Source organism: Anabrus simplex, chromosome 12 (genome assembly GCF_040414725.1).
Source record: "Anabrus simplex isolate iqAnaSimp1 chromosome 12, ASM4041472v1, whole genome shotgun sequence".
Taxonomy (NCBI): domain Eukaryota; kingdom Metazoa; phylum Arthropoda; class Insecta; order Orthoptera; family Tettigoniidae; genus Anabrus; species Anabrus simplex.
The window spans coordinates 9,507,486-9,528,173 of NC_090276.1; the positions used below are offsets into that span (position 1 = coordinate 9,507,486).

General features: G+C 39.8%; 1 protein-coding gene across 1 annotated transcript in view; it reads right to left on the reverse strand.

Annotated features, from left to right (window-relative positions):
• The window catches only part of LOC137502823 (NF-kappa-B inhibitor alpha-like), a 43,857-nt gene that overhangs the window by 3,425 nt on the left and 19,744 nt on the right, over window positions 1–20,688 (reverse strand). The window contains exon 4 of the mRNA XM_068229870.1: window positions 12,314–12,452. Within this exon, the coding sequence (XP_068085971.1) occupies window positions 12,314–12,452 (139 nt within the window). The remainder of the gene's footprint in view (window positions 1–12,313; window positions 12,453–20,688) is intronic.

Below are 20,688 nucleotides of genomic sequence, written 5' to 3' on the forward strand. Positions count from 1 at the left end.
GGTTTCTACAAAAACTTCCTCTTCCTCATTCTCTGTCGCATCATTCCCCATTGTTTTCAGCAAATTTGTTTAAAACTCGACGTTGTCAAATGTTTTCCACTGATTGCCATAATGTTGTAGTCAAGAATTTGTCAGCGTCTCGCAGTTTCAAAGCATTCATTTTAACACCTCTCAATTACACTGGGATTAATCATTCTTATACAACCTGTGACAAAGTTTGATGAATAGTCCTGTACTATCGAAATAGATGAACAAGGCACGATAGTGACCTTACCGTCCTTCGAAATAGTCCCCTCCCATAACAATGCACTGCTGAGATCGGCGATGCATGTCCTGGAAACTTTGCAAGAAGGCTTCCTTTGGGATGGTGTTCAAAGGCATCGTTACATTTCGTTGGATGTCAGGAATATAGGCAAATCTCTTTCCTGCAGTTCATCCGCTATCATGCGCACAGTGAATCGCCAATCATTCGTGATTAATGTCCTCACCTGCTCAATGTTGTCGTCTTCCGCTACGGGGGTTGTCAGAAATACCTTCCCGGCCTCCTCGAAAATGGGCAAACAACTCGTGCAGACACTTCAAGGACAGTGCTTGATCTTCATAAACAGGTACCAGCATCGCATGCATTTCTTTTGGTGTCTTGCAAGCTTAAAACAAAAGTGTACATTGATCTTTTTAGTCGTTCATGTTCCTGTTCGCAGTTCAGAACCAACGCACTAACACACACTGTGTCAAACGGGTCTTACACGGCACACACACGATGCTCAAAACCTGCTGCTACGCAGGTGCAGCGTTGCGTGTCACCAGTGTTGCCGGATCGACTGTTCTGACTTCATTCACCAAACTTTATTGTCACAGGTTGTATTTTTGCCCGTTTTAAAAATACTAGAAGAAAACACTTGGTAACATTAACATTAAATATGTCTTGAACATTCATCACGTGACGTCTAGCTCACTTGTCATTGGCCAACATGGAGATTGCGATTCCTGCTACTGAAAGCTACATGCCAAGTTTACAACTAACCGTGATGTTTAACCTTATATTTGAGGAGGATTTTGTTATGCAATTCAACAATTTTTCCATATGTGGCATTTAACTCACAGAATGCTATCCATGCTTTAACTTGATTGAGACACATTAGCAAATACTTTCTCCTAATTATCAGACTCCTGTGTTATGAGCCTGCACAAGACTCAGTTATAAATCTTTTCCTTACTCTTTCTTAGTCACTGACACTGCTGGTCAGTTTGCTTGGCCACGAAAATATTTTGCAAATTTACCCATATGTACGAAAAAATGTGTAATTTTTTTAATATTGTCACTTGCAGTTTTTGATCAGCCTGACAAAAAATACACACTTAAAATTCATTAAATAATTACAATAATGTAAAAATTCTTGAAAACTATATATTGACCTAAAACCTTCTTGAAAGACAAAATAATGACCAATCATCCGAAATCTGGAAAAAAAAAAAAAAAAAAAAGCAAAAGAATGTAAAATAAAAACATGTTATTTTCCTTTGTTATATCTCAGAATGAATTTCTATACTACTGAGTAACATTCTAATGCAAAGTGAAAAAGGATGGCAGTTTGACAACATCTGCCCCCTAGTGATAACACTTGTTTGATAATGTATTATTTATTCAATTGTGTTTCATTTATATTATATGAATTTTTGTCTCCATTTAATTTGTTCAGAGAGGATGACTACCTAGTTGTATTTCCTCTTAAAACAGAACAAAAATTTCCAAAGTTCTTTTTAACATGTGATACAACATTGTCCTCCTTTTCTTCATGGGGCCTCTAAATATTAGTTCCTAATTAGCGTCGGCAACTAAGATATTTTGCTACCATGTTTCTTCTTCATTTCCACCTAGATACACCTGCTCCCTTCACAACGCTGCAGACTGGTCTTATTGGGTCTTCTTGGATTTTTCCTCTCTCTTCACCTGGTAGTCCTAGAGTGGAGAGTCTGATTCTACCCAGCGCCTCACATTCGAAAAGTATGTGTCCAGCTGATTCCTCTGCTTCATTGCATTTCCTATATACGTTGTCACTCATCCCTCCATTTTCAGATGGCAGTGCCCTGTCAACAGTCCTACTACCCATCTTATATTTTCTCTAATGAGTTTCAACAGTTCTTTAGTATGCTTTGTGTTTGGTCCTTTTATCACTTCCTTTGCAAGCCTGCATCCTGGAGTATTTTTCCAGTTCTCCGTTTGTTTCTTTTGTACACATTTTCCTATGTATTTCGGGCTTGTCCATAGGAAATCCCGCATGCAGGTTCTGGGCCTATAAAATGTATTTCTGCCACTTTCCTAGCCAGTTTATCTGCCTTTTCATTTCCTTCTATACCTTCATGCCCTGGTACCTATATAATTTTGACAATGCTGTACTTTGAGAGCTTCAGGAGAAGCGAGTGGCAATACCAGACAATTCTGGATATTATGCGGACTGCCTCTAGTGCCTTAATGGCCGCTCGGCTGTCCGTAAAAATGAAAATGTTCTTACATACATTATCCTTACAATTTAAATGAATAAAGAAGTAATAGTATGGCACCTTCGCCGAGTGGTCAGAATACCAATCCTCATATGATAGGACCCCAGGTTTGATTGCTGGTCAGACCAGCGATGTTTAACTGCATATAGTTGATCCTCTGGGTTACACAAACACATCACACTACCAAATACATGCATCCCTCCACATACGATTGGTGTTGGGAAACTGGGGTAAAACTGGGTTGTGGGGTGCAGGGTGCTCCCCCCCCCCCCCCCCCGGCCAAGAAGAAGGAAAGAAAAAGTAATAAATTGATTCATCCTCGCAGATCTTTAAATACAAGACTTGCACTGTTCTGTGCGGGATCCAATGTGTGACATCTGACGATCTATGAGTAAGACCATGGTCATCTCAGTTGCAAGTCACAAATGCTAACTGACCAGAATAATGTAAAATAAGGATTCAATAAATGCAAAGTATCCAAAGAAAAGCAGCACAATTTGTTCAGGGTGATTTCTGACAAAAGTGTAATGTTACAAAAATATTCCAAACTCTGGACTGAGAAGACTTGGGAGTAAGGAGACGAGCTGCTCAGGTAAGTGGTATGCTACGATCAGTCTGTGGAGAGATGGCATGGAATGACATCAGTAGACGAATAAGCTTGAGTGGTGTCTTTAAAAGTAGAAAAGATCACAATATGAAGATAAACTTGGAATTCAAGAGGACAAATTGGGGAAAATATTTGTTTAAAGGAAGAGGAGAGATTGGAATGATTTACCAAGAGACATGCTCAATAAATTGAAAAGTTTGTTAAAAAACATTGATTTTTTTGTACAATCTACTTTACGTTGAACCGACGCAGATATTTCTTATGGCAATGATGGGATAGGAGAGGGCTAGAAGTGGGAAGGAAGCAGCCATTAACTAAGGTACAGCCCCAGCATTTGAATGGCGTGAAAATGGGAAACCATGGAATATCATCTTCAGAACTGCCAGAGGTGGGATTCAAACCCATTTACGAAAAGATTAGGTGAACAATTGATACGGAATCCACCACCTGGATGAGAACTCCAACTGCAGATCAGTGGGATTCTTATTTATTTCGTGGCGTCGAGTGCCGGGAGAGTCCGAGGACATTTTCGGCCCGTCTGCTGCACCTGGGCGACCTGCACATCTGGGAGAGAGATGATGACGTAGGAAGAGGGCGAAACCCAGTGCCAGCATATAGCCTACTCTTGCAAAATAAACCCAGCGTGTCTGCTCAGGGCTTAACGTCTCCATCCGACAGACGAATCACCACCAACAGCGGGTAATCCAGGCTTTTGGCATACAATTTAGTGATTAGGAATTGTATACCACCACCTCTCCTACCCTGCCGGGCAACATTCTGATGGCGACATTTTTTTCAACCAATGGGACTCAAAGCGGCTAACCACAGCGTCAGACCATAGAAGCTTGATGCCTTAACGATCACTACCACCAGGCAGGCAGATAAGTGGTGACTGATTGAACAAAGGAAATATTGCAATATCATGACTCTGTTTCTTCCCGTAACTTGTCAGTTTGAAAGTATGGGGTGGCTACCACAAGCTAAGCTTCTACTTGTACTTGTCTCTTCCCTTCAAACAATCACCATATCTCTCCCCCCCCCTCACAGTCCCAATCCATGCACTTTCAATTGTCCTCAGCCCATGCGAGACAATTTCAGTGTCCAAACTTCCTTCCTGTCTCAAATGCTTATTCATAGAATTGTAGATTCCATATCTCTCTCTCTCTAGGATGTTAACGTAAATAACTCAAGCCATTGAAGATTTTCAAAATCTGATTTTCACTTTCAGTTATCAAAGGACTCTAATCGAACTTTCAACACTTTTCTAGAGGCAACATCTGCTGAGATAATGGTACTATACTACCATACTAACTACAAGGTTTCTTCTAGCATTAGAGATGTAGGCATTACAAATTCAGATGAGATATCATTTTCAAACTATGTTAAGTACTTCTTGAGACAAATGTTTCCATGTTAAATGGGGTGAGAGTGGGTCCACCTATATTCAATATGTGAATATCAATAAAATACATATATACATATAATTTGAATGTTTAATGCAATATTGTGAGAGACCGTAATACTAACGCAATAATACTACATCAAAAGAAAGGTCTCCATATCAGGATTACTAGGAAAATAGTATTTATTTCACTAAGTTGATAATTTGCATTAAATAGTTATTTATTCAAATAATATGATGATCTATGTAAGTTGTCTCCACTGATCTTTCTATGCCAGCCCGATAGAGGGCTCTGTAAAATCAAGTCAGAAACCTTTTTTCTTTTGAAGCTCCAGAAGGCTGCTCCAAGTTTAGTATACATGGTTAGAAGCAATCGCTGCTGCATGAACAGGAATTGCAACTTTGTTATTACCAGATGGTACGACAATTTACAAAACTTTTGGTTTCTCTGTTCCAGTAACAGAAAGTTCATTTTCGTGCATTAGACGGAACAGCTCAGAAGCAGACGTTTTGCAAAAATCAGCCATTAATATTATTATTATTATTATTATTATTATTAATGGTTCACGGTGTGGGTTACTGTGGTCACGTCCTAGTTCGTGAACCATGAGCAACGGCTGAGTGGCCTAGTAAGTGGTCCTGAGAGTCGGGATACCAGTTGCTATGGAATGGGAGTGGGCATCTCGGACAAATTCTGAGCCATGGCCCTCCTTGTCCTCAGGCGGCTAGGACTATACAATCCACCGGTGGTCCATAACCCGTTAGAGGAGAGATCCTCAGTTGGGCTATGTGTAAGTAGGGCAGCATCCTGCTTCATGAATTTACCGAGCTCAGAACACTTTAAGCAAGCCTCGAACCTATGGGAGTAATGGAGTCCCACTCCCATTTGACAGGCGAGGGACTCCTTGGAAACAACTTGGCGAACGAAATTGAATTCGATGGGGAGCTATCAATATTAATGGGGCTTATGGAAGAAAGAAAGCAGAACTGGCTGAGTCAGCAAAGAGGATGAATCTAGATCAGAGCCGTTGCGTGGTATGTAGGCGCCCAAGGCAAGGCTTAAACCGGCGCCCCCTCACCCCCGGTAAATTTCGTAATTATGTTCGTTCCAGTTTTGGTTCAGGGGGGGATGATACCCTAGCTCTTTAGAGCCACTCCATTATCCACCACCTATGGACCCGCCGTGTTGCAGACTGGAAAAACAGGCAGCTATTATAAATAACAGCATCACGGACCACCCACCCTCCACTACATATTTGATATACATATACTAAGCCTTGATTTATTTATATACAAAATACGGTCTTTGATTTTTCATTATTTGTTCTTGTTGTTGTCTGTATACAAACTTCAAACATTGAAAGGCATTTGCGTGGCTTTTGCATTAAGAAATGTTGTCAGTATTTTTCTAAAGTCTAAGGTTTTTGCAGTGTCATTTTCTATTGCTAGAATGGTGAGAGTTCAGCCTTTCCTGTGCCATTGTAGAGCGCAAATAAGTTTTAATAAGCTTACTAAAGCTTCGTTCGGCGCTAGCAACTGTAACGCACAGAAGAATACACTATTAGCAATTGGCGTAAACAGCGACGGCGTGTCTATATCAAAGTCACTATAAAGCCAAGTAACCAAGACAAGTGTAAACTGTATCCGACGCGCACTGCGGGTGGGAGGGGTGTTGATGTCGACTCGCCGGCGCCGATGAGGTCACGATCCTACTCCCACCCTCACCACCTGCTACCACAGCGGACAGCGCGGCTCGGTATACACAGTTACTACAGTGCATTATGCACAGAGAGAATTTGTGCGAGCCTTGCATCCATTGTATTATTGTATAACACAGAATTATAAAATTAGACTACAAACGCATAAAATATATATCTTTTACCCACGGCGCCCCCCCCCCCCCCCGATTGTGGCGCCGCTGATCTAAATGTACAAGGAGTAAGTGATATACGGGTAAGGGGAGATAACGAGGAAGAGGTAGGAGATTATAAAGTGTACTTGACGGGTGTTAGAAAGGAAAGGGCAGAGTATGGGGTAGGGCTCTTTATCAGGAATACCACTGCACGCAACATAGTTTCTGTTAATCACGTAAATGAGCGAATGATGTGGGTAGATTTGGCAGTTGTACGAATTACGACGAGAATTGTCTCAGTGTATTCACCAAGTGAGGGTGCAGATGAGGATGAAGTTGACAAGTTTTATGAAGCATTGAGTAACATCGTTGTCAGCATCAACAGCAAGGATAGAACAGTGCTAATGGGCTATTTCAATATGAGAGTTGGAAATAGAACTGAGGGATATGAAAGGGTGATTGGTAAATGTGGAGAAGATATGGAAGCTAATGGGAATGGGAAGCGTTTGCTGGACTTCTGTGCTAGTATGGGTTTAGCAGTTACGAATATATTTTTCAAGCATAAGGCTATTCACCGCTACACTGGGAGGCTAGGGGTACCAGATCCATAATAGACTATATCTTAACCAACTTCGAATTCAGGAAATCTGTTAGGAATGTACGAGTTTTCCGGGGATTTTTCGATGATACAGACCACTATCTGATCTGCAGTGAACTAAGTATCTCTAGGCCTAGGGTAGAGAAAGTGAAATCTGTCTGCAAACGAATAAGGGTAGCAAATCTCCAGGATGAGGAAATTGGACAGAAGTACATGGATATGATTAGTGAGAAGTTTCGAACAGTAGACAGTAAGCAGGGAATGGGTGGCATACAGGGATGCTGTAGTAGAAACAGCAATGGAATGCGTAGGGACAACTGTGTGTAAGGATGGGAAAAGGCGAACATCTTGGTGGAATGATGAAGTGAGAGCAGCCTGTAAACGTAAAAAGAAGGCTTATCAGAAATGGCTCCAAACAAGGGCTGAGGCAGACAGGGATTTGTATGTAGATGAAAGCAACAGAGCAAAACAAATAGTTGTTGAATCCAAAAAGAAGTCATGTTAAGATTTCGGTAATAACCTGGAAAGGCTAGGTCAAGCAGCAGGGAAACCTTTCTGGACAGTAATAAAGAATCTTAGGAAGGGAGGGAAAAAGGAAATGAACAGTGTTTTGAGTAATTCAGGCGAACTCATAATAGATAGAAGGGAATCACTGGAGAGGTGGAGGGAATCTTTTGAACAGCTTCTCAACGTAAAAGGAAATCTTCCTGATGGTGTTGCAAACAACCAAGCTCATGGGGAGGAGGAAAATGGTGTTGGTGAAATTATGCTTGAGGAAGTAGAAAGGATGGTAAATAAACTCTATTGTCATAAAGAAGCAGGAATAGATGAAATTAGACCTGAAATGGTGAAGTCTAGTGGGAAGGCAGGAATGAAATGGCTTCAGAGAGTACAGTAGTAAGATTATCATGGAGTGTTGGTAAGTGTTGTGTTGTATACAAGAATCACGATATACAAAGCACAACATAAAAGTTTATTAGTTTGTAAATATTCACACAGTATATATAAAAATGAACGAAATTTGACTTGCTGCTTGAAGTGCTGTACACGTTAAATAATAACAAACTAGTTGACTGATTGTCTGAGAAATATGTACAATGATATCTATCTTGATGAGATAGGATATCCGAAGGAATGAATGTTTGTGATAGCTGATGACTATCTATGGTTTGGAGAATTATAAAGGGAACTTGGAGTAAAGTTCGTGGTAGCAGAATGCTAGGCAGGATGTATGTCGGTGATACGGGAGGCAGGATAACTTGAGGCGAAGATTTCCTGAGGCGAGACCTCCCGAACAGAATTAGTCCACCTGTTCAGTACACTTTTTTAAGAGGGTACTTCCGTGTCCGACGTACGGTGTAGTCTCATCGCTGGACACTGTGGAGTGCCTGGAGTGGAGAAGACGTCGCCCAGTTTATACACGCTGGCTGACGTCACACGATTACATCAGCGCGCTGCAGTCCACACCTCGTGGTATCTAGAAGAGTCAATGCGAGGCGGGTTGCGGAGCTTGCAGGCGGCGGAGGACACACACAACAGTAAGGTACCTTCAGACTGGACAAATGCAGAAAATGCACCTAACTATAAGCAAGGGTACAGGAAGAACTGCAACAACTATCGAGGTATCTCATTGATTAGTGTACCAGGAAAAGTATTCACTGGCATCTTGGAAGGGAGGGTGCAATCTATAGTTGAGAGGAAGTTGGATGAAAACCAGCGTGGTTTCAGACTACAGAGGGGCTGTCAGGATCAGATTTTCAGTATGCGAAAAATGCTACGAGAGGATACGAGAGGAATTGGCCTTTGCTGGCAAGATGTAGTGTTTACAGTGCACTATGTCTTCTGGTATGGGCTAGAATAAAATTGTTACTTTCATTGACCTGTCTCAGTCTTATAGTCTTATACTTGGCTTTGACAATATGAAAGTGGCTGAGGTATGAGTGACGCTAGTAATGCCATTCCTTATGCAGCCAGTCCCTGCTATGAATGGTGTGAAAATGTTGCTCATAGGGTCAGGTGGTGCACACATTTCAGTGGGCTTGGCAGACTGATGTGCAATAGCAACTTCTGGCTCAGTGAGGAAAGCAACGGGAAACTACCTCACTCCTCATTTCCCCAGTACGCCTCTTCAGTGACACCTAGGCCATCTATGACAGCTAATGGTGAACCTGTTGAGGATCCAATCAGCGTTCGGGCTGAATACCCAACATACAACATACATACACGAGAGGAATAGGCAGTTGTGTTTATGTTTCGTAGATCTAGAGAAAGCATATGACAGGGTACCGAGGGAAAAGATGTTCGCCATACTGGGGGACTATGGAATTAAAGGTAGATTATGAAAATCAATCAAAGGCATTTATGTTGACAATTGAGCTTCAGTGAGAATTGATGGTAGAATGAGTTCTTGGTTCAGGGTACTTACAGGGGTTAGACAAGGCTGTAATCTTTCACCTTTGCTGTTTGTAGTTTACATGGATCATCTGCTGAAAGGTATAAAATGTCAGGGAGGGATTCAGTTAGGTGGAAATGTCGTAAGCAGTCTGGCCTATGCTGACGACTTGGTCTTGATGGCAGACTGTGCCGAAAGCCTGCAGTCTAATATCTTGGAACTTGAAAATAGGTGCAATGAGTATGGTATGAAAATTAGCCTTTCAAAGACTAAATTGATGTCAGTAGGTAAGAAATTCAACAGAATTGAATGTCAGATTGGTGATACAAAGCTGGAACAGGTCGATAATTTCTAGTATTTAGGTTGTGTGTTCTCCCAGGATGGTAATATAGTAAGTGAGATTGAATCAAGGTGTAGTAAAGCTAATGCAGTGAGCTCGCAGTTGCGATCAGCAGTATTCTGTAAGAAGGAAGTCAGCTCCCAGACGAAACTATCTTTACATCAGTCTGTTTTCAGACCAACTTTGCTTTACGGGAGCGAGCTGGGTGGACTCAGGATATCTTATTCATAAGTTAGAAGGAACAGACATGAAAGTACCAAGAATGATTGCCGGTACAAACAGGTGGGAGGAATGGCAGAAGGGTACTCCAAATGAGGAGATAAAGGCTAAGTTAGGAATGAACTAGATGGATGAATCTGTACGCATAAACTGGCTTCGGTGGTGGGGTCATGTGAGGCGGATGGAGGAGGACAGGTTACCTAGGAGAATAATGGACTCTGTTATGGAGGGTAAGAGAAGCAGAGGGAGAACAAGACGACGATGGTTAGACTCAGTTTCTAGCGATTTAAAGATAAGAGGTATAGAACTACATGAGGCCACAACACTAGTTGCAAATAGAGGATTGTGGCGAAATTTAGTAAATTCACAGAGGCTTGCAGACTGAATGCTGAAAGGCATAACAGTATTTAATGATAATGCATGTATGTTATTGTTATTGATGAAGCTTTGATGATTCCTGTAAATTGTATTCATCACTTACTAATGGACATCATGAAGTGTGAAAAAGAAATGTGTGGTAAAATTGTCATATTTGGGGGAGATTTTTGCGAAGTTCTTTCTGTCGTAGGTATTCAAAGCTAGTTAAGCCATGTATCCGGCATGTTAAATTATGATAAAAAATAAAAAGTATTGCACTTTAAGACAAATATGCGTACAAAGCCTTCCGAATAGGAATTTGCGGCATGACTACTACAACTAGGAAATAATGAATTTAAAAGTGAAATAGGATATGATATAAGAGTTCCCAATGACTTAAGAAGTAGTAATTCATTGGCAAGTCACATTTTTGCAATTGTATACACTTTTATTTTTCAAGTTATTATAACAGAGTAAGTTCAGCTAATCCCAGTAAGTTTTACGGAATTCAGCAGTGTTGACAGATGATGAATCAGACACAGATTTTGTAAGCAGCATACCTGTAGAATACCTACACTCTGTTATACCACCTGGAATGTATCCACATGTATCAAAATTGAAAGTTGGTTCAATTGTAATACTTTTAAGAAATATGATGTGGCCTTTGGTTTAATAAATGGAGTGTGTTTGATAGAGAACTGTACAAAGAAAATTATAAAATCTGATATCATTACAGGTGCTTCCAAGAAACAGGGAATTTATCTACCTAGGATTGATTTGGTGTCTACTGACATTAACCTACCTTTCAAAATTTAAAAGGAGGCAGTTCCCGTTACATCTTGCCTTTGCAATGACCATTAACAAAGCACAGCGTCAACGAGAGATGTCAAGATGTCCCCACATGCAGAGAAAGGAAAAATAACAGTTATTTTGGAACTGTTCCAGACTCTGAACTCTTCTTAAGATGAAGAGTACGCCATAATATCCTCTTCGGAAACGAATGAGTTCCATATCGCTTGCACTGCACTGGGATTGGTCTAGCAATACGCATGGTCTACGGTTCGAGATCCTCGCAAGGGCCAATGGTTCGCAGATTGTTCTGGATCTGGGAGAACATGAGCGCTGGTTCTCTACACTGTTTACTGTGTTTCTTGAAACTACAGTAGTCATTGGGTGCAATGAGCAGCAGGGACCAGGGAAGAGAGCCAGCATAATATGAGTATGTAAGAGGTGCGTGTCTTCGTAAGGATTTTGGCAGATAGCAAATTCGTGGTGAGTATCCATGACATGATTATATTAATCTTGGTTCCTTTTAGTTTTTGCTGTGTTTAATCACATTTATCATCAACTACCACTATTTTTACCGTGGTTTACGGCGTTTTGTGCTGTGCTATCTACAGCACTTTGTAAATTGCTGGTATTAGAATATATCCTAACTATTAGAATGTATAAATACCATCAGACGAATAAACATAACTATGTGAGAAGCTTATGTCACTCAATGCAGATTTCTTAGTTCTCAGATTCAGCTTCACCTAGCAAGTCTCCTTAACTAATCACGTCATCAGCTAACTATTCGCTCTGAATTCCTGCGATCCTACTCATCTTGCACCTAGTATTCTCTTCATAAGGAGAGGTACCAGTTTACCTTGTTTAGGTTCAACTATTGTAAAGCACATCCAATTAAAACCAACCATGAAACTCGCAATGAGGGAACAATTTTGGAATTAGCATACACGAACACTATGTTTGTTGATATTTTCTAATTCCCCCACCTCCTAAACTCCGGACCGTTATTTGGAACTGTTACGTGGAACACAGTAATTTTACAGAACAGGAGCAACCGGAACTGTTCCATCGCTACCCAATGCCCATCCTTGTCATGAAGCAAATACCTACATGCTCCACCGTCATCATGGTTATCCCAATATGTGATCCAACTTATATTCCTAATCTTTTATACCTCTTACTTTTCAGTACTGTTTGGTATTAACTTCAGCTATCCGCTACACTTCTACTGGTTGCAGAACATGTTCATACTTACTCAACTCCGAGCTCCTTGAGATCTGCTTCGGACAACGAGAGGAAGACTTCAAGATCGACACCTTGGTCTCTCAAGCGAGGCCAGTATTTCTCATACCCAATGAATGCAAGGAGTTCTCGCAGACTGTTTGGTTTCTTCCCTGGAAAACAAAATAATGTAGCAAGTAGAATCAGCTCAGAGTTGCTTTTCTGCTCTTCTCTTGATTATATTTATTATTGGTTATGGATGGATATTGTTGACAACTCCAGTATTTAGGTAGTATTCTGTCATTGGACAATACCATACATCAAGAGATTAGCAACAGAATACATAAAGCGTCTAAATTCTATCACGCTGTACGTCAAATACTTTGGGATGAAATATTTCCGTTAGTTTCCAAGATCAGCTTGTACAAAATATATCTAGTACCTACTGTATATTAATGTATGGCCTGGAAGCAGCAACACTTACTGGACCAAAAAAGAGTCGTCTTCAGGCAACAGAAATGAAGTTCCTCCATTCTTGTCTACAAAAAACAAAAATGGATAAAATAAGGAATGTGGATATCCAACTACAGCTTGGATTGGAAAGAAGCTTGCTGGACACTCTAGAAGTGAAGAGATTGCAATGGTATGGTCACATGAAAAGAATGGTCCCTCACAGGACTCCTCAAACATACTTTGACCACAATGTTCCTGGGAAGAGACCAAGAGGAAGACCTCGTGATGTTTGGGAAAAACAGATAATGAAGGACCTTGAAATTAGAGATGTGAACTGGCGTCGCAGCATCTGTGGATGGATAGGACAAACTGGAGGAGGCTCGTACACAACCGCACCTGGCTTAATGGAACGAAGAAATGATGATGATGATGATGATGATGATTACTAGGGTCTGTGAATGTTCTCAGCCAGTTACCACATGTAACCATGATGACATTTACATGGCAATACTACTTGCTGCCTTTCCTCCACCTACAACGCTGAGGTAAAGTAGTAGCAATATTGATAGAATGCAATACTTAATGAACTAACAAATACAACTGCAGTCACCTGCAAAGTCTAATACCTTATGTCAAATGTTGGGAAATCGTTTGGGACCACTGGCAAGGTGTTCTCTGTTGATGACAGGGACAGAGTGCCCTACTGCACAACTATCAATATTATCTCCACACGATTCTATTTATTGCACAAACTCGATTTTTGTGCAATAATATTGTACGTCTATAGGCAGCTAACAATATACTGTACAATCCATTTTGTGCAATAATATTGCACGTCTATGGGCCCCTTAAGACCATTGCATTGCAGCCATTGCTGCCATTGCAGCATACGGGAGTGCACTAAGCGACATCCCGAAAGAAGCTTGGACTGAAATGTTTTCTAAGTGGTTTCAGAGAATGGAAAAATGTATATGTGCTAATGGAGAGTATTTTGAAAAGCTGTAATTGTTGTTTCGCAAATAAAAATTTTTTCTCCCACTCTGCTAAAAACTTTCGGCATAGCCCTTGTATGACATAGGTGGTTGATTCTTGATATTAAAATATATTACAATAAACCACAAACCTTTCTCCAATAAAACCCAACAAACCAAAATTCACAAATTTCACATTCACCAACCCAAAAATCCATCAAATTACCAATCCTTTAAAAACATGAGGTAAAAATTGCTTACACCATACAGAATATAAATCGAAATGTATTTTTTAATCATAACTCAAGTCAATTCAACTAATAATAAATATTCAAGCTCAGGGATATATAGACTCAGATGCTCTGTATGTAATGTATCTTATGTTGGCCAAACTGGCCGCTGTTTCCCCACTGCATATGCAGAACATTATAACGCCCAAAAACATTATAAGTTCTCTGTGATGAGTAACCACACGAGGGGGACAGGCCACAAATTTACTACAATAGATCGGGATTTACAAATCTTAAAAAGAATTGCAAAAGATAAGCTCATGACAGAATATGAAAACTTATACATCTTCCTAGATCAACAACTTAAAGACAAAAACTTAAATGAGGGAATAGATAACAAAAGTCCTCTTTATGAACAGATTCCAATTCTAGAACAAAAACCATTCCTTCAGAATAGTGAAAATATTTAGCACCAAGTCAGCAAACACTCCCACACACACCACCCTTCTCCCACTGCTGGTAACCCCCCCTCACGCTCAACGAATAAGCCCTTAGCCACGCCTTCTCAAGCTCAACCCCCTCCACCAAGACTTCACAAATACAACACGCGAAGTAAGAGCTCGGCGACAGCCAGTTGCTCTAAAACTCCCAACAAAAGTTAACATCGTAGCAGTTGAAGGGGTAAGTGTCAACACCTTTTCATTTAACTTCCACTATTTAACCCCCTAATTCCAATTAGGATTCTTCATTGAATTTTCAAAATAACTCTTTAATTACAGAATTTCAACACCCACTTGGCTACCCACTGACTACAATGTAATTATTAAATTAATGTAGTAATGGTCCACCTTTCAATACTATAATATGTAATATTCTATATTACATTAATTAGGGACTAGTTTCGGCCTGGGCTGGCCATCTTCAGCCTTAATGTAAAACACCTAATAACTAAACAAATGTACATGCACACAACTGACATAAAAACAAATGAAAACAAATATATACAAAGTGACATTAAAAACTGGGATAGAATATGAATAAAATTTGAAAATGAACTAGGTTCTAACATCTTGAGTATGTTCATCATTGAGAATAATTTCAAGTATTAAGTAATAATTTATATACACAGAACTGTTAGTTCTAATACTGCTGATCATTTCAATAGGAACTGGTAAATGTTGACCCTGTAGTTTGTCATCAAATCTATATGTGTGGTGTTAGCTATATGTAATCCATTGGACACTGTTGTAAATAACCACTAGCTGACAGGGAACTGTTAGATGTTGTTTCATCTTCAATCAAAATAATAAATGAGATGCTCTCATGGTGCTTGTTAAATCTTGCTGAAATGCAGGGGCGAATGCTGGTCATGACAGTCAGGCTTGCTCTTCCATTCGTGAAAGTTGGTAGGGTGGGACATGCATAGTTCTGAATGAATAAAATTTATAAACCCAATAATCGCTAAATCACATGAACATGCATTCAAACTGGTTACGTCACACCTTCAAGAATGGCCAAAAGAATAACAAACAGACACATTTTATAATCATTAACAAATCATGACAAGCCAGTGATTATATAATTTAAACAAGTAAACGTCAAACTATGTACACAGAAAAATTGCAACTATTTATTAGATCTTCCTACTTGAAAACAAACTCTACTCTGCGGCTTCTCTTTACAAAACCATCAATAACTTAATCATAGAAAGAGGACTGTAATCTAATTTTTTCAAGCAATCCTTTTTCAATCGACAACATAGCTAATGATGATAGCCTCTCCTGACCTTGAGTCGATCTGCAATATGTATTAATGGATCTCAGTGTTGAAAAAGAACGTTCTGCAGAGGATGTAGTAGCAGGAATTGTTGCTACAAGTTTGATGAGCTTGAAAATTTCTGGCATACCCATGTACAGTTTATTAATATGCATAAACTGCATTAAGTCTGAAACACTTTTCTCTTTAAAATCAGAAAATGAATACATCACCCTTAATTCGGTTTTTAAGCGAACGATGTCGAAAAATGACCCATAAGTCTTTTCTAGGGCAGTAACATTAGTGTCTGGAAACCTATTTCTGTGCTTCTCAAACAAATCACAATCCAACAGCACGAAGAACACAAATTTCTTTATGCATTTAAAACGCTCTCCTATTTGGACAAGTACATTGTCAATAATTTCATTGAATAGACGTTTGTATTTTGATTTTTCTGGTTCATCACTAATTCTTCGATTTTTAGAGCACGGCTGTCCTCCATAAACGTCAATTTCAGTATCAACATGTCCATACAAACTATCAAAATCTTCATCTCTCATAGACTGGATATTTAAAAAGAGCTCCTCAACCTTCTTGCCACAGTACTGAATATACAGACTTTTTGTTTGTATAATATTGAACACAGTATCGGAGAATGGAAAAATCTTGGAGAACACTGCCAGCAGAAATCGAGTGTTGAACTTAAGTAAGAAGAAGAAAAGTCCTTGTGCTTTAAATGTAGTGTCTTCATCCCAGTCGTCTGAAGTATCCTGTACATGTTGAAAGAATTTCACCAGCGTATCATAATATTCCTTCACAGTATTAATAAGACGTGAAGCAAAATTCCATCTCGTTGGTGCTACTGCTGGCAACTTCTTCTGAACAAAATCTCGAAGAACAGCTGTTCTCTTTGTAGACTTCGAACAAAGCAGCAAGTCCTGACATTGTTTGGAAGAAAATTGTACTTTCTTTGATTTTTGAAGCAGACTGCTGTAGTGTTAAATTCAATAGGTGGCTATAGCAATGCACAAATGTCGCATATGGATACTGGTCTTGAAGTAGTTTATTAAGCCCATTCACATGACTGGCTAAGACAGCAGCTCCGTCATATGTTTGAGCCACAATCTTTTCCTCACAACTGAACTCTTTTAAAATAGCACGAACATGATTTAAGAGGGCTCCAGCAGTGCGATCTTTATTAACGTCACCAAAACCAAGAAACCTCTTTTGAATTTCACCACTTTCGTCTACAAAACGGAGTAAAGTAGAGAGTTGTGACTTGCTAATAATATCGGACGTTTCCTCCAACATCATTGCCACAAAAGTTGCTTGTTTAAGCTCCTCTTTTATTCTTCTCACAATTACTGAACTTATTTCTGCTATTAAATCATTTTGGATTGCAGACGACGTCCCTCTAAGAATGGTGGAGTCTTTCAAATGAGCTGCCAGAAGAGGATCATATTCACTTATAATTTGTAGAAGTTCGATGTAATTCCCTCTGTTTACGGAAGTTGCAGACTCGTCATGTCCGCGAAATGGTAGCTCCTGTTTTGCTAAAAAAAAAAAAAAAACACACTGCATCGATCAGTCGTTTAAGTATGTCACGATTTTTCTTTACCTTTTCATTATGAAGTTGGTCACTGATGCGTTTCTGTTCATCCAGCTCGTGGTCAATCCTTGAATGCCCAAAGCTACGAGTATTTAACTGCAAGAAACACTTCATATGGTTTGCAGATTTCTCATGTCTTGTAATGGACAGTGTCAAGGTTTTCAAACGGTCAAAGCCACTTTTACACCATACACCGTTATCAGCAGAAAATAGTAAACACGGCCAGCAAAACAGTCTATTCAGTTTCTTGGACCCTGTCAACCAGTGCGTATTATTATATTGAGATACAGAGAACGAACGTACATATTCTCTATTTTCCTCCCTGTGCTGTGTCTATAAATATAGCAGCGCCGGACAGGGCCTGCCATTCTTAATAATGTCTGTTTTCTCTTGGATAGTCCTCCGAGAAAATGGATTTGATAACAAGCTGTCAATAATGCACGGTTCGGAACCCATTGCAGCACGTCAAATCATTCAGAATAGATGATCAGGAACTTATAGTACACTACTCACCGACACAACACACTAGATATGTAGCTCTCAGACCAGAGCTTCCAACTACACATTACAAACGTGACAGCTTGCAACCGGCCTTGGAGAGAAGAAACCTGTGCGCGCATACATTTCTCGCTGTGTCGACAGCTCCGCTGAAGCTCCTAAGACACGAGCAAGCCTCGCTGGAATCGCCAAGATATACGCAACATGCGATTTGTATAATGCAGATTGAGACAATATTAAATAGTGTGAGCCTCCCCCTTATAACTTTTGGACTGGCCTTGCGCCCTAGAATATCTGTGTCAATTGGCTGTTCGGCAATATACCGTTTTAAGCTAATGTATCCAGCGCGCCATTGTTCTGGCTCCGTGTGGTTGCGCGTACTGCGCATGCGCCCGCCGGTTACCAAGAGACTTGCTTCTTCCTCGCGTCTGACGCGAGAGCCAGTTCGCTTGGGTCAGCCATGCTGAGCGCGTGTGTGATTGTGTGCTGCGCCATGAAGTGGTGGATTACCAGAAAACCGCCGTGATACCTCCATTAACAGGGATGTTCCCCGGTAGAACTAGTTGGAGACCTCCTGCCATTTCTTCTGATCATATTTTTGCATCTATATTTCGTCCGGATACTCGCTAACAAGGTCTGATGCTGGTCGTGTGACTGCATTCTTCGTCAACAATGGCCAGGTTTGAAATTCTCACAATTTCTTCACCACCAAAGGTATGTACCAGTGTTTGAAACATTTTAAGCGTCGTCCAGAAGAGGATTTTGATATTTTCGAAGATTTCAGGAAAAATAATAATAATAATAATAATAATAATTTGAACTTCGTCGTTAAATTGGTACCTATTAGCGTGTGTGGTATTGAAAATCTGAAAAACAGTTTCGGCAACTAATCACAGTAATGTGGAAGGTTCACAGTGAACTGAATTGGGGTTTTTAATTTAAAATTTAAATGAGTTCTTTTTGGCACTTTAAATTGTAACTTTCCTTGTGAACCAAGGTACAGTCTCCAAGGTAGCGGGCTTTACCTTCTTCGGCTTTCTGTTTGCTTTCCTGTGTTTGTTTTCCAATTCGTTTGGTATGTTTTCTTCTCCCCTCCCCCTTCTGGGGTTTTTGGTGAATTAAAATTTTCTCTAGCCTGTTTTCCTCCTTGTTTTTGGAGGCGTTACGTTTGTTTTGTGGTTACCTTGGCAACGTGTGTGTGTATTGTTGTCGGGATGGTAATGTAGTCTGGCGCATGGAGCCTGTGTGGATCTTGAATTATATATTTCTGAGTTGAGTGTATCGTTTTCTGTTTTAAATGTTAACTAATTAATTTTGACCACCCTTTAAAGTTGTGTTACATTTTCTTGTCCCGGGTGGTGGGGTACTTTTGCGTAAAATTCTATATGTCTTGGAAACTGTCCTTGGTGGAAACTGAACGTTTTTAATTTTGGTAATCATGAGAAGCGGCCGCGTTGAAGATCCATTTTATTGAAAACTTGTTAACTGAGTATGATATTTTTTTTTTTAATTAATCAACTATCCGTGATCGATCACATTTTCATTTCAAGGTAGTATTTATGTAAGGAAGTCAATTGGTTTTCCGTTGTTTTCTGATCACATTTTATTAGGTACGGAGGTCATCCTTTTCTTTCTTTGTTGTTTTCATAAAAAATTCAATTTATTATCTGTTAAAGAGTATTTATTTACCATTAATTGTTAATTACTAATGAATTAATTTTTCTTTTAAACCATACCTGGGTATATTCTGATTTATTTTATTTATTGTTAATTACTTTTCCACTTTTCAACTTTACGTTGAATTTATTTACATTTTGGCTTTACTTCTTAAAATAAACATAGGTTTTATCAACTTAATGAATTGGTTTGTTACCTACAATTTGCCCTTCAATTAAAATTCTTTAACTTCATTTGAGTGCTGGTTTTCATTCGCCACGTTCGGTGGAGCACTGTCACCGATTTTCTTGTGTATTTACTTCCACGGCCTTAAGTCGTCTTCCTCCGCTGCTTCCGGTAAGTGTGGTAACTTCATTCTTTGGTTTTTTCTATGGTTCCTTGTTTTTTTATTGTGCTTGAACCTTTGTTGTCGTTCTTCTTGTGCCCATCATTCTCCCTCGTGTTCGCTATAACTCCCATTTTGGGGCGGACACGCTAGCAACCTTCTCACCAGGGTCTCTATCTATCTCTCTCTCTCTCTCTCTCTTCCTCTCTCTCTCTCTGTCCTTTTCCTCTCTCTTCTACTCTCACCCTGGTGGGTAAGGTTATTGACCTCATCATCCCTAGGTCGTACCGGGGAGTCAGGGATTGGAATAACTTACCAACGGGGATGTTCAATAAATTTCCAATTACTTTGCAATGATTTAAGAAAAGGTCAGGAAAACAACAGATAGGGAATCTGCCACTTGGGAGAATGTCCTAAATGCAGATCAGTAGTGATTGGTTGGTAGTCATCGGCTCCTAATGGTACGAAATGGGGCAATGAAAATTTAAAAGTCAAATTCATCCACTGACCAGAATTCAAAATGTGATGATGAAGAATGAACGGATGAATATGAATTTAAAATAATCACAGGATCCGACTCAGAATAATGAAAGTTAAAAATAATTCCAAAATCAAACCACTGGCTAGAATTCATAAGGACGGCAGTGAAAAATAATTATGAACTTAAAACAATCAGTGGATCCGAGCTGCAATGCCCCACTTTCCCAGAAACTATTTTACTGAATAAGGGACAGCTTCCAAAGCACATTCCTGAGTCGATGATACTTGTTGTCTAAAGGGGTCCAAAATCCACGTCAACGGCCTCTCTTAACCCTTTCGCTTTCAAGCTCTCAGCTGATGGATGTGTGAAAACTGACAGCCATATTTAGCACACTATGCATACACTTCTTT